This window comes from Panulirus ornatus, chromosome 5, assembly GCF_036320965.1.
Source record: "Panulirus ornatus isolate Po-2019 chromosome 5, ASM3632096v1, whole genome shotgun sequence".
NCBI lineage: Eukaryota > Metazoa > Arthropoda > Malacostraca > Decapoda > Palinuridae > Panulirus > Panulirus ornatus.
The window spans coordinates 39,014,324-39,032,983 of NC_092228.1; the positions used below are offsets into that span (position 1 = coordinate 39,014,324).

Here is an 18,660-nt window from a genome sequence, read left to right on the forward strand (position 1 = left end):
CACAGACTGCAAACTTCAAGATAAAGATAACAAACTTTACTACTGTGGTTATGTTCTACTTGTTGATCAGCGAGCTATGGCCAGGGGTTGTTAACAACACATACAACACACAAACACGGTGAAGGAATGACTGGAACTCATCATTTCATTACGTATAGTTAATTATAATTATCTCTAGATAATGAATGTTTCTTTGTTGACGTATTTTGGTCAAGATTTTACTTATTCCTAATAATGAGAATAAATAAGGGACTTCCATTCAGCATACATACTGTATAATGATAGACAGGGCATCATGCTGCCATAGTATCATGCATGAAGTATGTATACATGAGAAGGTTTGAGGTTAGTTAATATATACACTCAATCATGAAAGACACTCAAGGGTAAACAAAGGGATTTTGAAAGTCGTATTTACAATACAAAATTGAGATGAATATTTTCAACCATTAACATAACATAGTTTCTTCCACCCAAGGTTAATATATTTAACTCTTTTTTTAAAAGTAAATGGTATATATAGATCAAAAATTTTCAATATCATCGCAGCGTAAAAAGCATTCGTTAATATTTATACATTCTATACTTCGAAACGAATTTTTGCTCATATATATATATATATATATATATATATATATATATATATATATATATATATATATATATATATATATATATATATATATATATATATATATATATATATATCGGTAATTATTTTCTTTGATTTTTACAGACAGTTTTTTAATTATTTGTATCTATGTTTAATGAGTAACTAGACTGAAGAGATTAATTAGTTGTTAGATTAAGAGTGTAGTAGTTGAAGAGTTAGGATAAGGAACCAATGTGAAGATAGAGTTTAGATTTTATTGTCACAGTTCTATGACAAAGAAAGTGTTCTCAGTACACAGTACTTACAATACTTACAATACTTACAATATCCTTGAAACACTTTAGGTGGTGGTCGCGAAATGCTCTTAAGTAAAGTACAGAAACACTATAACGCTAACAACACTTCGTTAAAGTAACATATTACTACAAGTGTTACTTTCTCTGGGTTGTAAGTGTAAGTAGCTCCCAGAACGGCATTTTCCACACGTTCTGGGATCGGCCAGAAGAACGTAGTCTCCCAGGTCAGAAAATCATGACTATTGTTTGATGTTTTGTATCATGTATTTATTGCTTGATACTACCATGTGTGTGTGTGTGTGTGTGTGTGTGTGTGTGTGTGTGTGTGTGTGTGTGTACATTTCAACATATTCCCCAGAATATGTAATTAACTGTAATATCAACTACTCCATCAAACAACACACGGGAATACATAATTAAAAGTATGAGATAGATCGTCAAAGTCATAGAAATCTTCCTAAATACTTCTTTATCCACAGTTCAAAATATGATTGCTCTCGTATGGCAATACCAGCCCAAGCAGTAAGGTGGGAATTGGAAATTGACGAAAGCAAATTACTGTATCATTTGTACTGAAATTTTTATAAATGTATTGGTTTAGATTTACTTGTTTTGCGGGAAATACAACAACACAAACGATATCTAACGATCTTATCCAATCAGCTAAAGATTCTAGCCTCTATGTCAATATATATATATATATATATATATATATATATATATATATATATATATATATATATATATATATATATATATATATATATATATATATATTCCTATGATATTTAAAAGAAAGATAATAATCTGTCTAATACTTTTATTTTTTTTTGTAGAATTTTTTTGGTCCTGGGCCTCCAACAGGTTTCACCCCTCCCCCCCTCTCCCACACGGGTTTCTGTCATTCAATTTACTGTTGTTTTAAGAAGCCATGAACAGATAACAGAATCCACGAACAGATAACAGAATCCACACATGCACGATCCTAATTTTGAATGCAGACATCACAAAATGAAAAATCATTAGGTTTGAGACAGAGGATAAGAGATGAACGTTCACAAACCAGTCATCTCACTGTTGAATTGTGATAACTACTGTAAAGATAACAATCTTCCTGATTGTTTATCTCTTCAGGAACGAATGGGAAGTCAGTTATCATAATTATCAGAACACTGAGGTCATTCTTCTACGCTAACCAATAAAGAGAATGTAACTGATTTCTAATGATAACATATACTCAGTTATATTGTTAAATCATCAGTTAATCTTTAGGATAAAGAACCTTATTATATTCTATAGGGAACTATATCCTTCTTGCACGGGACTAAGGTTGTATTTCCTGCTATATTTATCTTTATTTGTGAACAATTAATGACGACTTGTATCAAACTGAACACTCTCTGGGATGGAACAATTTACGTGTTATTCGTTGTAATGTTTGTTTTGCTATTTCTTTTCCCTTGCTCTGGCATGTACACTTGCTTACCATCAGTCTGTTGTACACCTAACTGATTTGAAAATATTTTTTAGCTGATTTTTTGAACCTATAGATTCACAGTCATGTGTTTTGTAAATGATAATTTTATATCAATATGTTCAACTGCTGAATAGTTTACCCTTGTTTGTATTGCATGTTTACACATCTTGTTTTCTTGTCACGTCACCTCATTTTCGTGTCATGAACTTGAATGTTTCATTTGAACACTACTGTAAGGTAAATCTCTAATGAAATTCATGAAAAAAGATAATGTGAAATCATGAATGAGGATCATTTACATGTAAGATGTTTTACAATATCAACATATGTTTTATATCAACAATGTTGTATACGTTTATATCTATATATATTGATGGTTGACAGATTTACTTCAAGCAGTTTGAACCAACTGATTCTCTGATGATTATCCTGATAACAAAATTATTATAGAAACTTGTATCATTCTAATGGTTTCTATGTCAATATTAACGTCAGAGGTTCATTCCAATATAGAAATGTCTCTGCATAAAGCTACTTCAACAAGGATGACTTCTTCTTCCATTAAGACAACGTCAAGTTTTCCAGACAAAGTTTCGTTGAATGATTTAGTATACAAACCCCTCCACCCACCCACCCCAGAAACACTCTGGCACCCCAGATATACTCATAAGATATACTTTTTCAAAGCTCACTATCTAAGCAAAACGTTTTCTAGTTTCTAAAGCCTTCCCACCATGTTAGACACACGTGCCTCTTCTAAGATATTCTTTGCAAACTACATTTCAAGACAAAATCCTTATAATAAAATATTATTTCTTTCCGGAACATCTTGTCATGACTTTCATCTAAATTCTGTACCTAACACTTTATGTGCATCAAGATACAATGTTTATCTAGTAAACAAAAAATCTTTTTTTTTTTACATATGTTGTATTACCATTGGTGACTTAAGTTTATCTATGTGACACTAATATGGAAATTAGCCACTCAGGTAAATATGTGTTTTATGGTTCCAGATCCACATAATGTGATCACCTTTACATTATACATATTTCGACGAGCCATTCATTAAATAATGGTATTTTCTCTACAATAGATAAAACTTCTAAAAACTATAGTCATTCAATTCAAAATTAAGATTTCCATGTCAATAGAAATTAGAAATTAGTCTATCTTCTTCCTATATATATATATATATATCTATATATATTCTTCAATTTTTAAAACATTTTTCGTCCCTACAAATGACTATGGTAATACACAGAATTTCAAAATACATATTTCTCTGTAACTACAATAATCAACATTATCTATTAATCTATTAATCCAATAAACTATATACCAATCTAAGCTCAGATCTATTACAATTCTTTGTTCTCAAACCAAGTTCTTCACCAGTGTAGTTAACAACCTCATTACATCGTCATTACACCTGCTACCTTCCACTCAAATTTTGTACAATTTCGCAGTTGTTAAGAATTTCTGTATTCGTTGACATATCTTAGTTCAAATACGTAAAAGTGAATAAAGGGAACAAGATAGTAAGGAGTTAAAGACATTAAACAATATATTGTTAAAAAGGAAATTGTAAAATTGAATCGGTCATTTTGGATCTATATGTTGTGAAAGCAAATAAATAGATAAAAAGCATAATATATATATATATATATATATATATATATATATATATATATATATATATATATATATATATATATATATATATATATATATATATATATATATATATATATATATAACCTCTACGTCTCTCGAGTCGTATTACATTATCTATAATTCCTCATAACGTTTTCCAGTGTATTATTCATTGTACTGATCACTGTTCTCCAGTGTGAGAACAGCTGTAACAATAACATTAACGACAAGGTTCTGTAGGATAGATGATGTTCTGGGTTAACAAAAGTTGCAAAGTGTAGTAAAGTGTAGTAAAGTGTAGTAAAGTGTAGTAAAGTGTAGTAAAGTGTAGTAAAGGGACAAAGTGTAGTAAAGTAACAAAGGATTTTACCAAGTCAAACAAAGTCAAAAGATGTGACAAGAAAATTATTTCCCACTACTACATGTAAAGTAGAATATATATATGTAAGACAATGTAAGTAATGAATAACACATAGCTGATTAAACACACATATCTTACATACTGTGCAATGCGTACACACACACACACAAACATACACATACATGCCAACAGACAAACAAATAAATACATTCTTTATATCTATCTACTCATTTATACATACATATATATATATATATATATATATATATATATATATATATATATATATATATATATATATATATATATATATATATATATATGATACAGTGACGTAACTATATATCCAGTGACATAAGCCACGTAAATTTTCCGTATATATAATAGCCAGAGAAACATTAAACTCCTTAATTTCCATCACCAAAATTTTTTCAAGAAAACAGAAAAACAAGAACATAACACAAGGCTAAACACTGGAACCTGGATGCAGACGATAAGGTCGTCATTCCCAACGAATTACTTTGATACAATGACTTTAAAGCTTCAACTAGAATATAAAAAAAAGATGTTCTATTCACAAATTGAATCTCGCTATCTTTCTGGAAAAAATGAAAGGTCAAAGGTCAAAGATCGATGTTTGGAACCTGAGTCAATTAGACCTGCTAACAACCTGACCAATAAGAACCAAGAAACTCAGACAAAGACATCACTTTAACGACCTTGTTACCTCGACCCTTGTTACCTCCACCCTTGTTACCACTCACTAGATCATGACTTGAAATTCTTCCTTCAAACCATCACACAATTTTGATATGTCCTTCAATTTCCTCAACTGTCTCCAGATAATATCCTACACACATGATATCTATACAATGTTCTATGTCCTTCTTAAACATCAAATATAGACACAGGTGATCCTCGAATCTTCCTTCAGTTCCGTAGAGCACCAGTTAATAAATGTGAAATTCAGAGTTTAAAGTTTCCTTTCAAGCATCAATGAACAACTTGATATTGCCACCAGGTCTGTTAAGTTCCCATATAAGTCAATAAACAAAGTTCTTCAAGTTCACGAGAGCTTCTGTCGAGAATTTGGATCATTCTTACGAAGTTTTATAAGTTCGTGAAGCTAAAATACGTGGACACCCCACTAACTTTTTTAAGTTCACAAAGGCTCCAGTAAGCAACTTGACCATTCTCTCTCTTCTATGTCATCTGTTGTGAACTTAACTCCCACTTAACTCCCACTTAACTCCTCTGACTTGACTGAGACATCAGGAAGCATTACCCGACGCCCACAACTTTATCTAATCCCACAAAAAAGACAAGATTGTTACACAGACACCAACGGTAAGGAATGAAACTCTCTTAAGATAACTTCATCCTGTTCAGCAAGACGGTACGACCCTTGTGCACGACGGTACGACCCTTGTGCACGACGGTACGACCCTTGTGCACGACGGTACGACCCTTGTGCACGACGGTACGACCCTTGTTCACGACGGTACGACCCTTGTGCACGACGGTATGACCCTTTGGTATGATATCCCGCCCCTTGTAGCATGACCATCAAGGGTCGTACCGTCGTGCTCAAAGGTATGATTTGACCTGTACCGTAACATCTGACCTGTACCGTAACATCTGACCTGTAGCGTAACATCTGACCTGTACCGTAACATCTGACCTGTACCGTAACATCTGACCTGTACCGTAACATCTGACCTGTACCGTAACATCTGACCTGTACCGTAACATCTGACCTGTACCGTAACATCTGACCTGTAGCGTAACATCTGACCTGTAGCGTAACACTCTTATTGTATCATATCAGTATATCAGAGATTCTTACTATATCATATCAGTATATCAGAATTAATTCCTAAGACGCTAATCTATTATCTAAAATATCTTTCTATGATAATAATATCTTTCATAATCAACAAATATATTTCTGATAAAATACGTCAACTGAACATTGTTTATTTATAATCTATAGCAACAGCTGTGCATGATAATTATAGGTTATGATAATTGATTTGAGTTTTTATCGCAAAACTACAAATATGTAAATCTCACAAGAAGACATTTATGGGTTTGGTCTTAAACTATTTGTTTCATAAAACAATATAATAAAAGTAGCCAACATGAAATCACACAGTCAAAATAATTCAAAGGTATTCTTCCTCTTTGAGCAATATAATTCTTTAACAGATAATTGATCAACATAAAACACGGTATGTTTCTTCCACTGGCTAATGTTTCAATATAATTATCATACTTTCCCCTCTAAATATATAGAAATTCTAAGAAAAACAATTATATTTTACAAAGAATGGAAAGCAATTATGAAGATAATCATCTCTCAATGTTGTTTTCAGATATCATATAATTGTAAAGTTTCTGCAATGATATCATCAGAGTCATGATATCATCTGAGTCAAACTGTGAAGGTAATTATAATGAAAGAAAGAATCAGGTCAAGTTAGAAGGTGGAGTTAGTAATAAGTATGACATGAGATACAGAGGAGTAACCTCACATCTCAGAAGCAGAGAAAACTGACAAGTTGGTTGTAGACTAGAACAAGTGGCCATAACTCTACCATAACTCTAATATCAGGACGTACCATGAATAGATAAGCTTGGAAGATAAGACAAAAGACGAGATATCTTGAGAGATATGGTTCCTGGTGGAATACCGTGAACTGTAGGAATGTTCATATGGTTAGGTTGAAGATGACGTAACCTTACATTTGTCCTTCATTTTATGGTGAAGGAAAGATGATCTATGATCTAGCACGTAATCCAACGCCTAGAAAACTCACTTGTAGATACACTCAAGATTGAGAATATCTTAATCTAAGAGTCTTACATGCTTACAATGTAGGTAACCCTGAGTGCTTTATGTACTCGACTATGACACTTGGAAATCAACTCGAAATGGTTTTGAGTCTTGACATACAGACAGACAGACAAACAGACAGACAGACAGAGGTTCATCTATATAAAACCTGTACAATGTTCAGGGGTCAAACATACGCGTGGAAAACCTGTACAGACGGCAGAGGCTCTGGTGTGTCTGTGTTGGTGTGTGACAGACACAGTGTTCGCATGTGAACAACACCAAGTGATATTCACCAAGTCCACCCACATATAAACGAATCTCTGTAAACATTTATTAGAATTTGCTTGGTGAGATTTCTACACTTGTCACATCCAATACGAAGATAACATTACTAAACTATCAAATTACATTATCAAAATTGCTTCTACATTACCTGAAGTGGTATTCATTACTTGTATCAGTAAATACAACGAAGGACCATCCCAAACGCTAATGCTATACAATCCTCACTACATCTTGACCAACTACATCAAACTGCTTCCTATACTCACTATACGTTTTCCCCTTTCCATATGTGATGCTTTAAATGACCCTAATTTCTGTAACTAATGGTTTTATCATTAAGCCATGTAGGAACAGAATCTTGAAGTGTAATATGTAATTCCAAACTACAGTACATCAGATCACCAGTAACTATGGCAGTAGGTGGAGTGGACGACCTTTGACCTCTTGTTATATAGTTTACCCCATCATTAACAACACTCAGAATGGTACAATAACTTTCTGCTTCTATAAAGTGTTACTCTCACTAGTTTCTCGTTCAGTTTGACGAAGAATAAATGATAATAACGTTCTCTCTGTTCTGCATTTATCTTTAATTCTTGATCTAGTTTGTTCATTCTTAACTGATTGACCTTCTTGAATAATTTGAATATATCAGGTGGATGACTTTGACTATGCAACTGAAAACAGCTTTAACTTTAATGATGTTACTGTATAGAAAACACACACACACACACACACACACACACACACACACACACACACACACACACACACACACACACACACACTGAAAGTGACATGAAATGTAACACATACATGCACATATGCACAAACACACCCAAGACTGTAACACTGTCATTTGCCACTGTAACATCATCTCTGTATTATCATGACTATATCAAAGAAAACTGTTCATTATAACATTGTCCTGCACAACATCATAGATTCATTTCACATCTTCCCACATATTTGTATGAAACCAAATGTCCACAAAACGACCGGTCTTTTTGATGTAACTTAGAAACTGTAATACGTTGACGTTACTGTAAAATACTACATTAAATGATGAAAAGTGTATTATCTGTATTGGTGTAAGAACAGTACAGTTCTGTAGCTGTAAAAGCTGTTATGTTTCTATTGTGTCTGACTCATTCTCTCGTGATAATGATTGGAGCACTAGTTGGCAACATTGGCTACGTCATTGTCCCTGATGACGTCATATGTTAATGTCCGGCCCATGTCACAACTCCCTGACCCCGTCATAACCTTCATAATGATGTCATAATGATAAATAACAACAAAACGACCAAATTGTCATTTGTTGTTTATAGTCATTTCTAACTGTACGCTACGACATACCACGTACGTTATCTGTTACTTGTTCACGATGTGACGTCACACATTGTAACGCCTATAGATTCCCTGGGTTAGCCAGCGTTACCATAACACGGTGCTACTGATTGGAGCGCAGCCACGAAGGTGCAGGAACCCCATAAACGGGTCCTGGGATCAACTATATATATATATATATATATATATATATATATATATATATATATATATATATATATATATATATCATTTTTTCTAAAGAAAGAACTGGATATCAACGGTCGTCTGTTGTGTTATCTGCCGTGTTATCAACGGTCGTCTGTTACTGGAGTCAAGAATAGCTGTCATGAACGCAGTGCATGATGGTCGTTAACAGATAATTACGCAATTAGTAATCGACAATTATTTCCCTCGTCTGTTAACAGTATCATAATGTCTATAACTCTGTTGTAATGTCCACAAACTGTCTACAACTGTATTCCTTAAGGCTTCGATCCACTGGTGTTATTACAATACACAACATCATAACCTAACCATCTGAACTATGACAAGCAGGTATAGAAGATGATCCTTCCTAATTTGACTACATAAACATTCAGATTAAATTCACGTTATTGACTTCAGGGCAAAATAAAGAAATAGTCAGCACAGAACAGCAAAATCACATTGAATAATTTTTTCCCCTTTTTTTCTTATTACATTTGGTCCCTTTCCCTGTGTTGGTGTCATTTTTGTTAGCTCACCTGTGAACGTCGTTGTGATCGAAGGCTGACTTCATACAACCAAACCATTGTAGTTACACATCGTTAATGATCGTAAAGACAAACTAACAAATTATTGGTGACAGTGAGAACATTATCTTCCGTCAACGCGTACAACACCTAGTAGCAATGTAAACAACCCAGGCTAAGTTGACTTCTTACAATAAACATTAGTAAAATAGTATGTTATTAGATGTAATATACAAATATATGATCATTGTAGATTCTTCTAGTTAACTGTGAAGATCATTCTACATCTACTGTCCCTCTACAGTAGACCAATCTACCTCTACAGTCCCTCTACAAGAATATCTCACTACCATCTTCTACATGAGGCAACAGGTCCCCATCTACCATACTAGGAGGGACCACCTGGCCCAGTGTACCCATGTGTTTCCAAGGTGTGTCTGCCACGACCCCTGTACACTATTGTCGCCATTTTGGTCCCAAGATTTGACTACACCGAGAAGCAATACAATCCCAATACAAACACTCACTAAACTCTGTTTACAGTTGGTAAAGAAAAGAACTCCATGATCTACACTCTGGTGTTGACGTCATGTGTGTCCTTGTTATCAGATCACATAACCTGTGTTTGTTATTGTTATCTGTGACATGTTATACATAACAGTCTTTCCTTCTCTCTCTCGTCTTGCCTCCGAATGTTGTCTGGACGAAGACATTTCCTCACAGTCATATACGTATTGCTACAGTGGTCACAACCGGACCAGCTGTTTGTGGTTCTTATCGTACACAGTGAACGCACTTCTGACGTGCGTCACTCCTTTATCACGACGGTTTTCATCTGACGTAACATTAAACTTGTGAGATACAGGAAGGCTACAAGCAGTGATGAGGTCGGCTTGGTCAGTTGAGGAAACCAGCGACGCATATACTCAGCACCGAAGATTGAGCGGGTGTCCAGGTAATTGGCTGACTCTATTAAGGCCGTGTATGCAAATGAGAAGGTTCCCTCCCACTACAAATGCAAGATAACAGGTGAAGGAAAGTTGGTATCGTCTCCAGTGATGGAGTAAAGAATGTGAAGTGTTGATGGATCCATCTTGGTGGAGGAACTGGTGGCCAGGTTAGACCAGGGAAGTATAAGGCTCCGACAGTGACCTGTGTGTCTGAGAGAGGCTGGGGATGGAGGCGGCAGCCGCGCGGGCCAGGTCAAGGGTCGAGCTGTGCTGGTTGTAGGCCGCCAGTCTGTTGGCCGCCCCTCGGCCAGCCACCTCCTTGGCCGCTCTGGAGGACGTCATGGCCGAGAGCGTCAGCAGACGAGGCCGACCGTCCAGCATACAGTTCAAGTTGAGGAGTCGTGGAGGTTTATACACGTCGGCCCGTGTGTTCTGAACGGTCAGAGGTCGCCGAGGGGGTCCGGGGGTCACTGACGGGGTCACCTCCCCAGCAGGTGGTCCTCGTGGCCTTCCATTCGGTAGGTGACTCAACTTGGCGCCTCTCTCGCTGCTCAGTGACTCTCTGCTGACCGAAGTGACCCGCAGACCACCACCCTCAGTGTACCTGCCCACAGATCCTGCCACCACAGCCTCGGGCGAGCGACGTGTCGCGGGATTCGACGCCTGGGACGGGCTGGTGGTTGTGGCAGGTCTGCTGGCCGTGTTGGCTGCCTGCTGCGAGTGAGCAGAGGCGGACAAAGAGAGAGTATAGATCTCCCGTAGCAGCTCTGGAGGGAAGCGAGAGTGTTCTGTCTTGAAGGCTGAGTAGCGAGGACTGTAGTCGATCTCCTCAGCTGGACCACAGATCTTGTAGGCGCAACAGGCCACGATACACAGTGCCAACAGGGCTCCGAAACACATGGCTGACAACTGCATAGCCAAGACAATGTCTGCGGAGGAGGAAGACAGCAACAGTTAGCTGGGTGGTTGGCAGGTTGGCAGGTAAATCATCAATCATACACTGAACTAAACTCGGTCACAGAACGAGTCATTTATATACATCTACAGAAAACGGCGGACGGTTCACTACGACCATCATTCCAGAGCTCTATAAGATACTAAGGCTTCACATAACATTAATTCTACATCTAGAAGCCTTATGGTACCATCCTTAATGTGGGTCAGACCGTCCGTTTGGGTCACACCAGGTCAGACCGTCCGTTTGGGTCACACCAGGTCAGACCGTCCGTTTGGGTCACACCAGGTCAGACCGTCCGTTTGGGTCACACCAGGTCAGACCGTCCGTTTGGGTCACACCAGGTCAGACCGTCCGTTTGGGTCACACCAGGTCAGACCGTCCGTTTGGGTCACACCAGGTCAGACCGTCCGTTTGGGTCACACCAGGTCAGACCGTCCGTTTGGGTCACACCAGGTCAGACCGTCCGTTTGGGTCACACCAGGTCAGACCGTCCGTTTGGGTCACACCAGGTCAGACCGTCCGTTTGGGTCACACCAGGTCAGACCGTCCGTTTGGGTCACACCAGGTCAGACCGTCCGTTTGGGTCACACCAGGTCAGACCGTCCGTTTGGGTCACACCAGGTCAGACCGTCCGTTTGGGTCACACCAGGTCAGACCGTCCGTTTGGGTCACACCAGGTCAGACCGTCCGTTTGGGTCACACCAGGTCAGACCGTCCGTTTGGGTCACACCAGGTCAGACCGTCCGTTTGGGTCACACCAGGTCAGACCGTCCGTTTGGGTCACACCAGGTCAGACCGTCCGTTTGGGTCACACCAGGTCAGACCGTCCGTTTGGGTCACACCAGGTCAGACCGTCCGTTTGGGTCACACCAGGTCAGACCGTCCGTTTGGGTCACACCAGGTCAGACCGTCCGTTTGGGTCACACCAGGTCAGACCGTCCGTTTGGGTCACACCAGGTCAGACCGTCCGTTTGGGTCACACCAGGTCAGACCGTCCGTTTGGGTCACACCAGGTCAGACCGTCCGTTTGGGTCACACCAGGTCAGACCGTCCGTTTGGGTCACACCAGGTCAGACCGTCCGTTTGGGTCACACCAGGTCAGACCGTCCGTTTGGGTCACACCAGGTCAGACCGTCCGTTTGGGTCACACCAGGTCAGACCGTCCGTTTGGGTCACACCAGGTCAGACCGTCCGTTTGGGTCACACCAGGTCAGACCGTCCGTTTGGGTCACACCAGGTCAGACCGTCCGTTTGGGTCACACCAGGTCAGACCGTCCGTTTGGGTCACACCAGGTCAGACCGTCCGTTTGGGTCACACCAGGTCAGACCGTCCGTTTGGGTCACACCAGGTCAGACCGTCCGTTTGGGTCACACCAGGTCAGACCGTCCGTTTGGGTCACACCAGGTCAGACCGTCCGTTTGGGTCACACCAGGTCAGACCGTCCGTTTGGGTCACACCAGGTCAGACCGTCCGTTTGGGTCACACCAGGTCAGACCGTCCGTTTGGGTCACACCAGGTCAGACCGTCCGTTTGGGTCACACCAGGTCAGACCGTCCGTTTGGGTCACACCAGGTCAGACCGTCCGTTTGGGTCACACCAGGTCAGACCGTCCGTTTGGGTCACACCAGGTCAGACCGTCCGTTTGGGTCACACCAGGTCAGACCGTCCGTTTGGGTCACACCAGGTCAGACCGTCCGTTTGGGTCACACCAGGTCAGACCGTCCGTTTGGGTCACACCAGGTCAGACCGTCCGTTTGGGTCACACCAGGTCAGACCGTCCGTTTGGGTCACACCAGGTCAGACCGTCCGTTTGGGTCACACCAGGTCAGACCGTCCGTTTGGGTCACACCAGGTCAGACCGTCCGTTTGGGTCACACCAGGTCAGACCGTCCGTTTGGGTCACACCAGGTCAGACCGTCCGTTTGGGTCACACCAGGTCAGACCGTCCGTTTGGGTCACACCAGGTCAGACCGTCCGTTTGGGTCACACCAGGTCAGACCGTCCGTTTGGGTCACACCAGGTCAGACCGTCCGTTTGGGTCACACCAGGTCAGACCGTCCGTTTGGGTCACACCAGGTCAGACCGTCCGTTTGGGTCACACCAGGTCAGACCGTCCGTTTGGGTCACACCAGGTCAGACCGTCCGTTTGGGTCACACCAGGTCAGACCGTCCGTTTGGGTCACACCAGGTCAGACCGTCCGTTTGGGTCACACCAGGTCAGACCGTCCGTTTGGGTCACACCAGGTCAGACCGTCCGTTTGGGTCACACCAGGTCAGACCGTCCGTTTGGGTCACACCAGGTCAGACCGTCCGTTTGGGTCACACCAGGTCAGACCGTCCGTTTGGGTCACACCAGGTCAGACCGTCCGTTTGGGTCACACCAGGTCAGACCGTCCGTTTGGGTCACACCAGGTCAGACCGTCCGTTTGGGTCACACCAGGTCAGACCGTCCGTTTGGGTCACACCAGGTCAGACCGTCCGTTTGGGTCACACCAGGTCAGACCGTCCGTTTGGGTCACACCAGGTCAGACCGTCCGTTTGGGTCACACCAGGTCAGACCGTCCGTTTGGGTCACACCAGGTCAGACCGTCCGTTTGGGTCACACCAGGTCAGACCGTCCGTTTGGGTCACACCAGGTCAGACCGTCCGTTTGGGTCACACCAGGTCAGACCGTCCGTTTGGGTCACACCAGGTCAGACCGTCCGTTTGGGTCACACCAGGTCAGACCGTCCGTTTGGGTCACACCAGGTCAGACCGTCCGTTTGGGTCACACCAGGTCAGACCGTCCGTTTGGGTCACACCAGGTCACACATTCCATGTGGGTCAGACCGTCCGTTTGGGTCACACCAGGTCAGACCGTCCGTTTGGGTCACACCAGGTCAGACCGTCCGTTTGGGTCACACCAGGTCAGACCGTCCGTTTGGGTCACACCAGGTCAGACCGTCCGTTTGGGTCACACCAGGTCAGACCGTCCGTTTGGGTCACACCAGGTCAGACCGTCCGTTTGGGTCACACCAGGTCAGACCGTCCGTTTGGGTCACACCAGGTCAGACCGTCCGTTTGGGTCACACCAGGTCAGACCGTCCGTTTGGGTCACACCAGGTCAGACCGTCCGTTTGGGTCACACCAGGTCACACATTCCATGTGGGTCAGACCGTCCGTTTGGGTCACACCAGGTCAGACCGTCCGTTTGGGTCACACCAGGTCAGACCGTCCGTTTGGGTCACACCAGGTCAGACCGTCCGTTTGGGTCACACCAGGTCAGACCGTCCGTTTGGGTCACACCAGGTCAGACCGTCCGTTTGGGTCACACCAGGTCAGACCGTCCGTTTGGGTCACACCAGGTCAGACCGTCCGTTTGGGTCACACCAGGTCAGACCGTCCGTTTGGGTCACACCAGGTCAGACCGTCCGTTTGGGTCACACCAGGTCAGACCGTCCGTTTGGGTCACACCAGGTCAGACCGTCCGTTTGGGTCACACCAGGTCAGACCGTCCGTTTGGGTCACACCAGGTCAGACCGTCCGTTTGGGTCACACCAGGTCAGACCGTCCGTTTGGGTCACACCAGGTCAGACCGTCCGTTTGGGTCACACCAGGTCAGACCGTCCGTTTGGGTCACACCAGGTCAGACCGTCCGTTTGGGTCACACCAGGTCAGACCGTCCGTTTGGGTCACACCAGGTCAGACCGTCCGTTTGGGTCACACCAGGTCAGACCGTCCGTTTGGGTCACACCAGGTCACACATTCCATGTGGGTCAGACCGTCCGTTTGGGTCACACCAGGTCAGACCGTCCGTTTGGGTCACACCAGGTCAGACCGTCCGTTTGGGTCACACCAGGTCAGACCGTCCGTTTGGGTCACACCAGGTCAGACCGTCCGTTTGGGTCACACCAGGTCAGACCGTCCGTTTGGGTCACACCAGGTCAGACCGTCCGTTTGGGTCACACCAGGTCAGACCGTCCGTTTGGGTCACACCAGGTCAGACCGTCCGTTTGGGTCACACCAGGTCAGACCGTCCGTTTGGGTCACACCAGGTCAGACCGTCCGTTTGGGTCACACCAGGTCAGACCGTCCGTTTGGGTCACACCAGGTCAGACCGTCCGTTTGGGTCACACCAGGTCAGACCGTCCGTTTGGGTCACACCAGGTCACACATTCCATGTGGGTCAGACCGTCCGTTTGGGTCACACCAGGTCAGACCGTCCGTTTGGGTCACACCAGGTCAGACCGTCCGTTTGGGTCACACCAGGTCAGACCGTCCGTTTGGGTCACACCAGGTCAGACCGTCCGTTTGGGTCACACCAGGTCAGACCGTCCGTTTGGGTCACACCAGGTCAGACCGTCCGTTTGGGTCACACCAGGTCAGACCGTCCGTTTGGGTCACACCAGGTCAGACCGTCCGTTTGGGTCACACCAGGTCAGACCGTCCGTTTGGGTCACACCAGGTCAGACCGTCCGTTTGGGTCACACCAGGTCAGACCGTCCGTTTGGGTCACACCAGGTCAGACCGTCCGTTTGGGTCACACCAGGTCAGACCGTCCGTTTGGGTCACACCAGGTCAGACCGTCCGTTTGGGTCATGCTAGGTCACACATACCGTGTGGATCAGATCGTCGTGTGGGTAACGGCGGACGGTTCACTACGACCATCATTCCAGAGCTCTATAAGATACTAAGGCTTCACATAACATTAATTCTACATCTAGAAGCCTTATGGTACCATCCTTAATGATCTGGTGACTTAATGACTCCATTAAGTCAGTTAATTATCATAATAGATACACAGGTGTCCCACACCCGTGGTGATACACCGTCTGTATCATTATGTTGTCTTCATAATGTTTACTAGTTTCTTTACTGGTCAAAAACCTAGAACCATCTCTTGTGGAATGTTCATACACACTCTCTCTCTCTCTCTCTCTCTCTCTCTCTCTCTCTCTCTCTCTCTCTCTCTCTCTCTCTCTCTCTCTCTCTCTCTCTCTCTCTCTCTCTCTCTCTCTCTCTCTCTCGTGCACCGTATACGAGCAATCTTCACTCTATTTCTCATATCCCCTTTCCTGAAGTCTCATATCTCTCATCTGACAACCTCTCCGACATCTCTTGTCTCTCTGGACATCACTTTCTCGTCTGTAATTCTCTCTTATCTTTCTTATCTTCACCTCTTAAGTTAATCAGGTATGAGCAGTTAGCTCTAACTCTCATCATTTCTCAAGAATAACATATCCAATCTTCATCATCTATCTGTTTCTCACTATGACCTAAGTCTCTCTAATATCTTAGTTTTCAGCAACAACCTTCAGGTGTCTTATCTATTATCTCCTACTTATCATCTACCAGTCTCCCATCTGTTCTAATCTACAATCCTAACCATTATAGTTACCAGTAGCCTTATTCTCACTCATATTTCACCCTGACACTTCAATCACACCTCATCCCTCCAGTTTGGATCCATCTATTGTTTCTCATCTTTCATTCGTCTCTCACACATTCTTCATCTGCCAGCCTAGCCAAGCCTCCAGGTGTTTCCCAATTACCAACAACCTAATCACGCTTTCTTTATAAACAACTGATCTACTTTAAGACTAAGACTATATTTGTGTATATTTGTCTGTGTGTGTGTTACAGGACTCTGCCCACAAGTGGTTACACGTCGAACATAAGATCGCATTCGACGGTATCATATCATCATCAAAGGACGGAAAGGAGTACAATCTATTCTAGGACCTTCGTAGACCCAGAGAAGTACATTATGTTCTCCTGCTCCTGCATCGAGCGCAGCGTAGGAACCGAAGGAATTCCGCAAAAGAGGTCCTGCAGTTGTTCAATAATAATGATGATAATAATGATAATGATAATAATGATAATTATAATAATGATAATAATAATAATAATAATAATAATGATAATAATAATAATAATGATAATAATAATAATGATAATAATAATGATAACAAAGATAATTATGATAATAGATCTATACACAGTCTGTCTGTGTATGTGTAGAGGATTCACAATTCGTAGTTATAAACATGTTTAACATAATAATGTTGTACCCACGATGGTTACCCAGTTCCTACAATGGTTACTCACTTCCACTTCATCTGTTATCTCTCTTATCAACATGATAACATTGTTATATGTATGAAATTCGTATTTACTATGTGGCAAAATTCTTACGTGCAGTAATCGTACCTTCCAGCCTTACCTAATCCTCTTAATCAAGATACGCATATTAATCCTCTTAAATCCTCTCTAAAAAATTTTATGACCGTTTTTGCTATTCCCTTGTAACATGGTAGCATTATATATATATAATGTATATATCTATATCACATACACAATATAGATTTCAGTATATTGTCCTTCTCATTATAATGTGTATACCTATGATTATCACCTTTATTAGCAAATTTTCATTATAATCTTTAGATGCATATGATAACTACACAAGCTGTTGATACAATCTATATATCAGTTCTATATCTATAATCTTTTTCTCACGGTGTAACATATGGGCGGAGTCCGGTAACACACACACACACACATTTCTTCACATCACTCTACCTACATTTGGTGTTTAGTCCCTGCAATTAATCCCCTGTCCACTGAACCTGTCTTAATATCTATAGAATGTTTGAAACTATCAGACCTTTGTGTCCTTAGGGGTCACACTGGGTCACACCGTCCGTTTGGGTCACACCAGGTCAGACCGTCCGTTTGGGTCACACCAGGTCAGACCGTCCGTTTGGGTCATGCTAGGTCACACATATCGTGTGGATCAGATCGTCCGTGTGGGTCACACTAGGTCACACCATCCGTTTGGATCACACCAAGTCACACTGTCCATTTAGGGTCACATCAGGTCACGCCATCCGTTTGGGGTCACACCAGGTCACACATTCCATGTGGGTCAGACCGTCCGTTAGGGGTCAGATCGTCATTGTGGGTCACACAAGATCACACCAGTCGTGTGGGTCACACTAAGGTCACACCAGGTCACACAGTGGGTGGGGGGGGGTTATCTCACCTTCCCAGGTCATCTCTCTGGCAGAGAAGTTGGTAAGGCCATGACTGCTGCCATAACCTCCTCCAGCACCCTTGGCTGCCTTGCCTCCTCTGGCTCCGCCGCACGGTAGACCTGGGAGAGGTGAAGGTGGACCTTCA

General features: G+C 42.4%; 1 protein-coding gene across 1 annotated transcript in view; it reads right to left on the reverse strand.

Moving 5' to 3' along the window:
* Positions 1–853: 853 nt before the first annotated feature.
* The window catches only part of LOC139748675 (uncharacterized), a 115,077-nt gene continuing 97,270 nt past the window's right edge, over positions 854–18,660 (reverse strand). Inside the window, exons 3-4 of the mRNA XM_071661957.1 lie at positions 18,524–18,634; positions 854–11,469 (exon numbers count right to left, since the gene is read on the reverse strand). Coding sequence (XP_071518058.1) covers positions 10,709–11,469; positions 18,524–18,634 — 872 coding nt within the window. The 3' untranslated portion in view covers positions 854–10,708. The remainder of the gene's footprint in view (positions 11,470–18,523; positions 18,635–18,660) is intronic.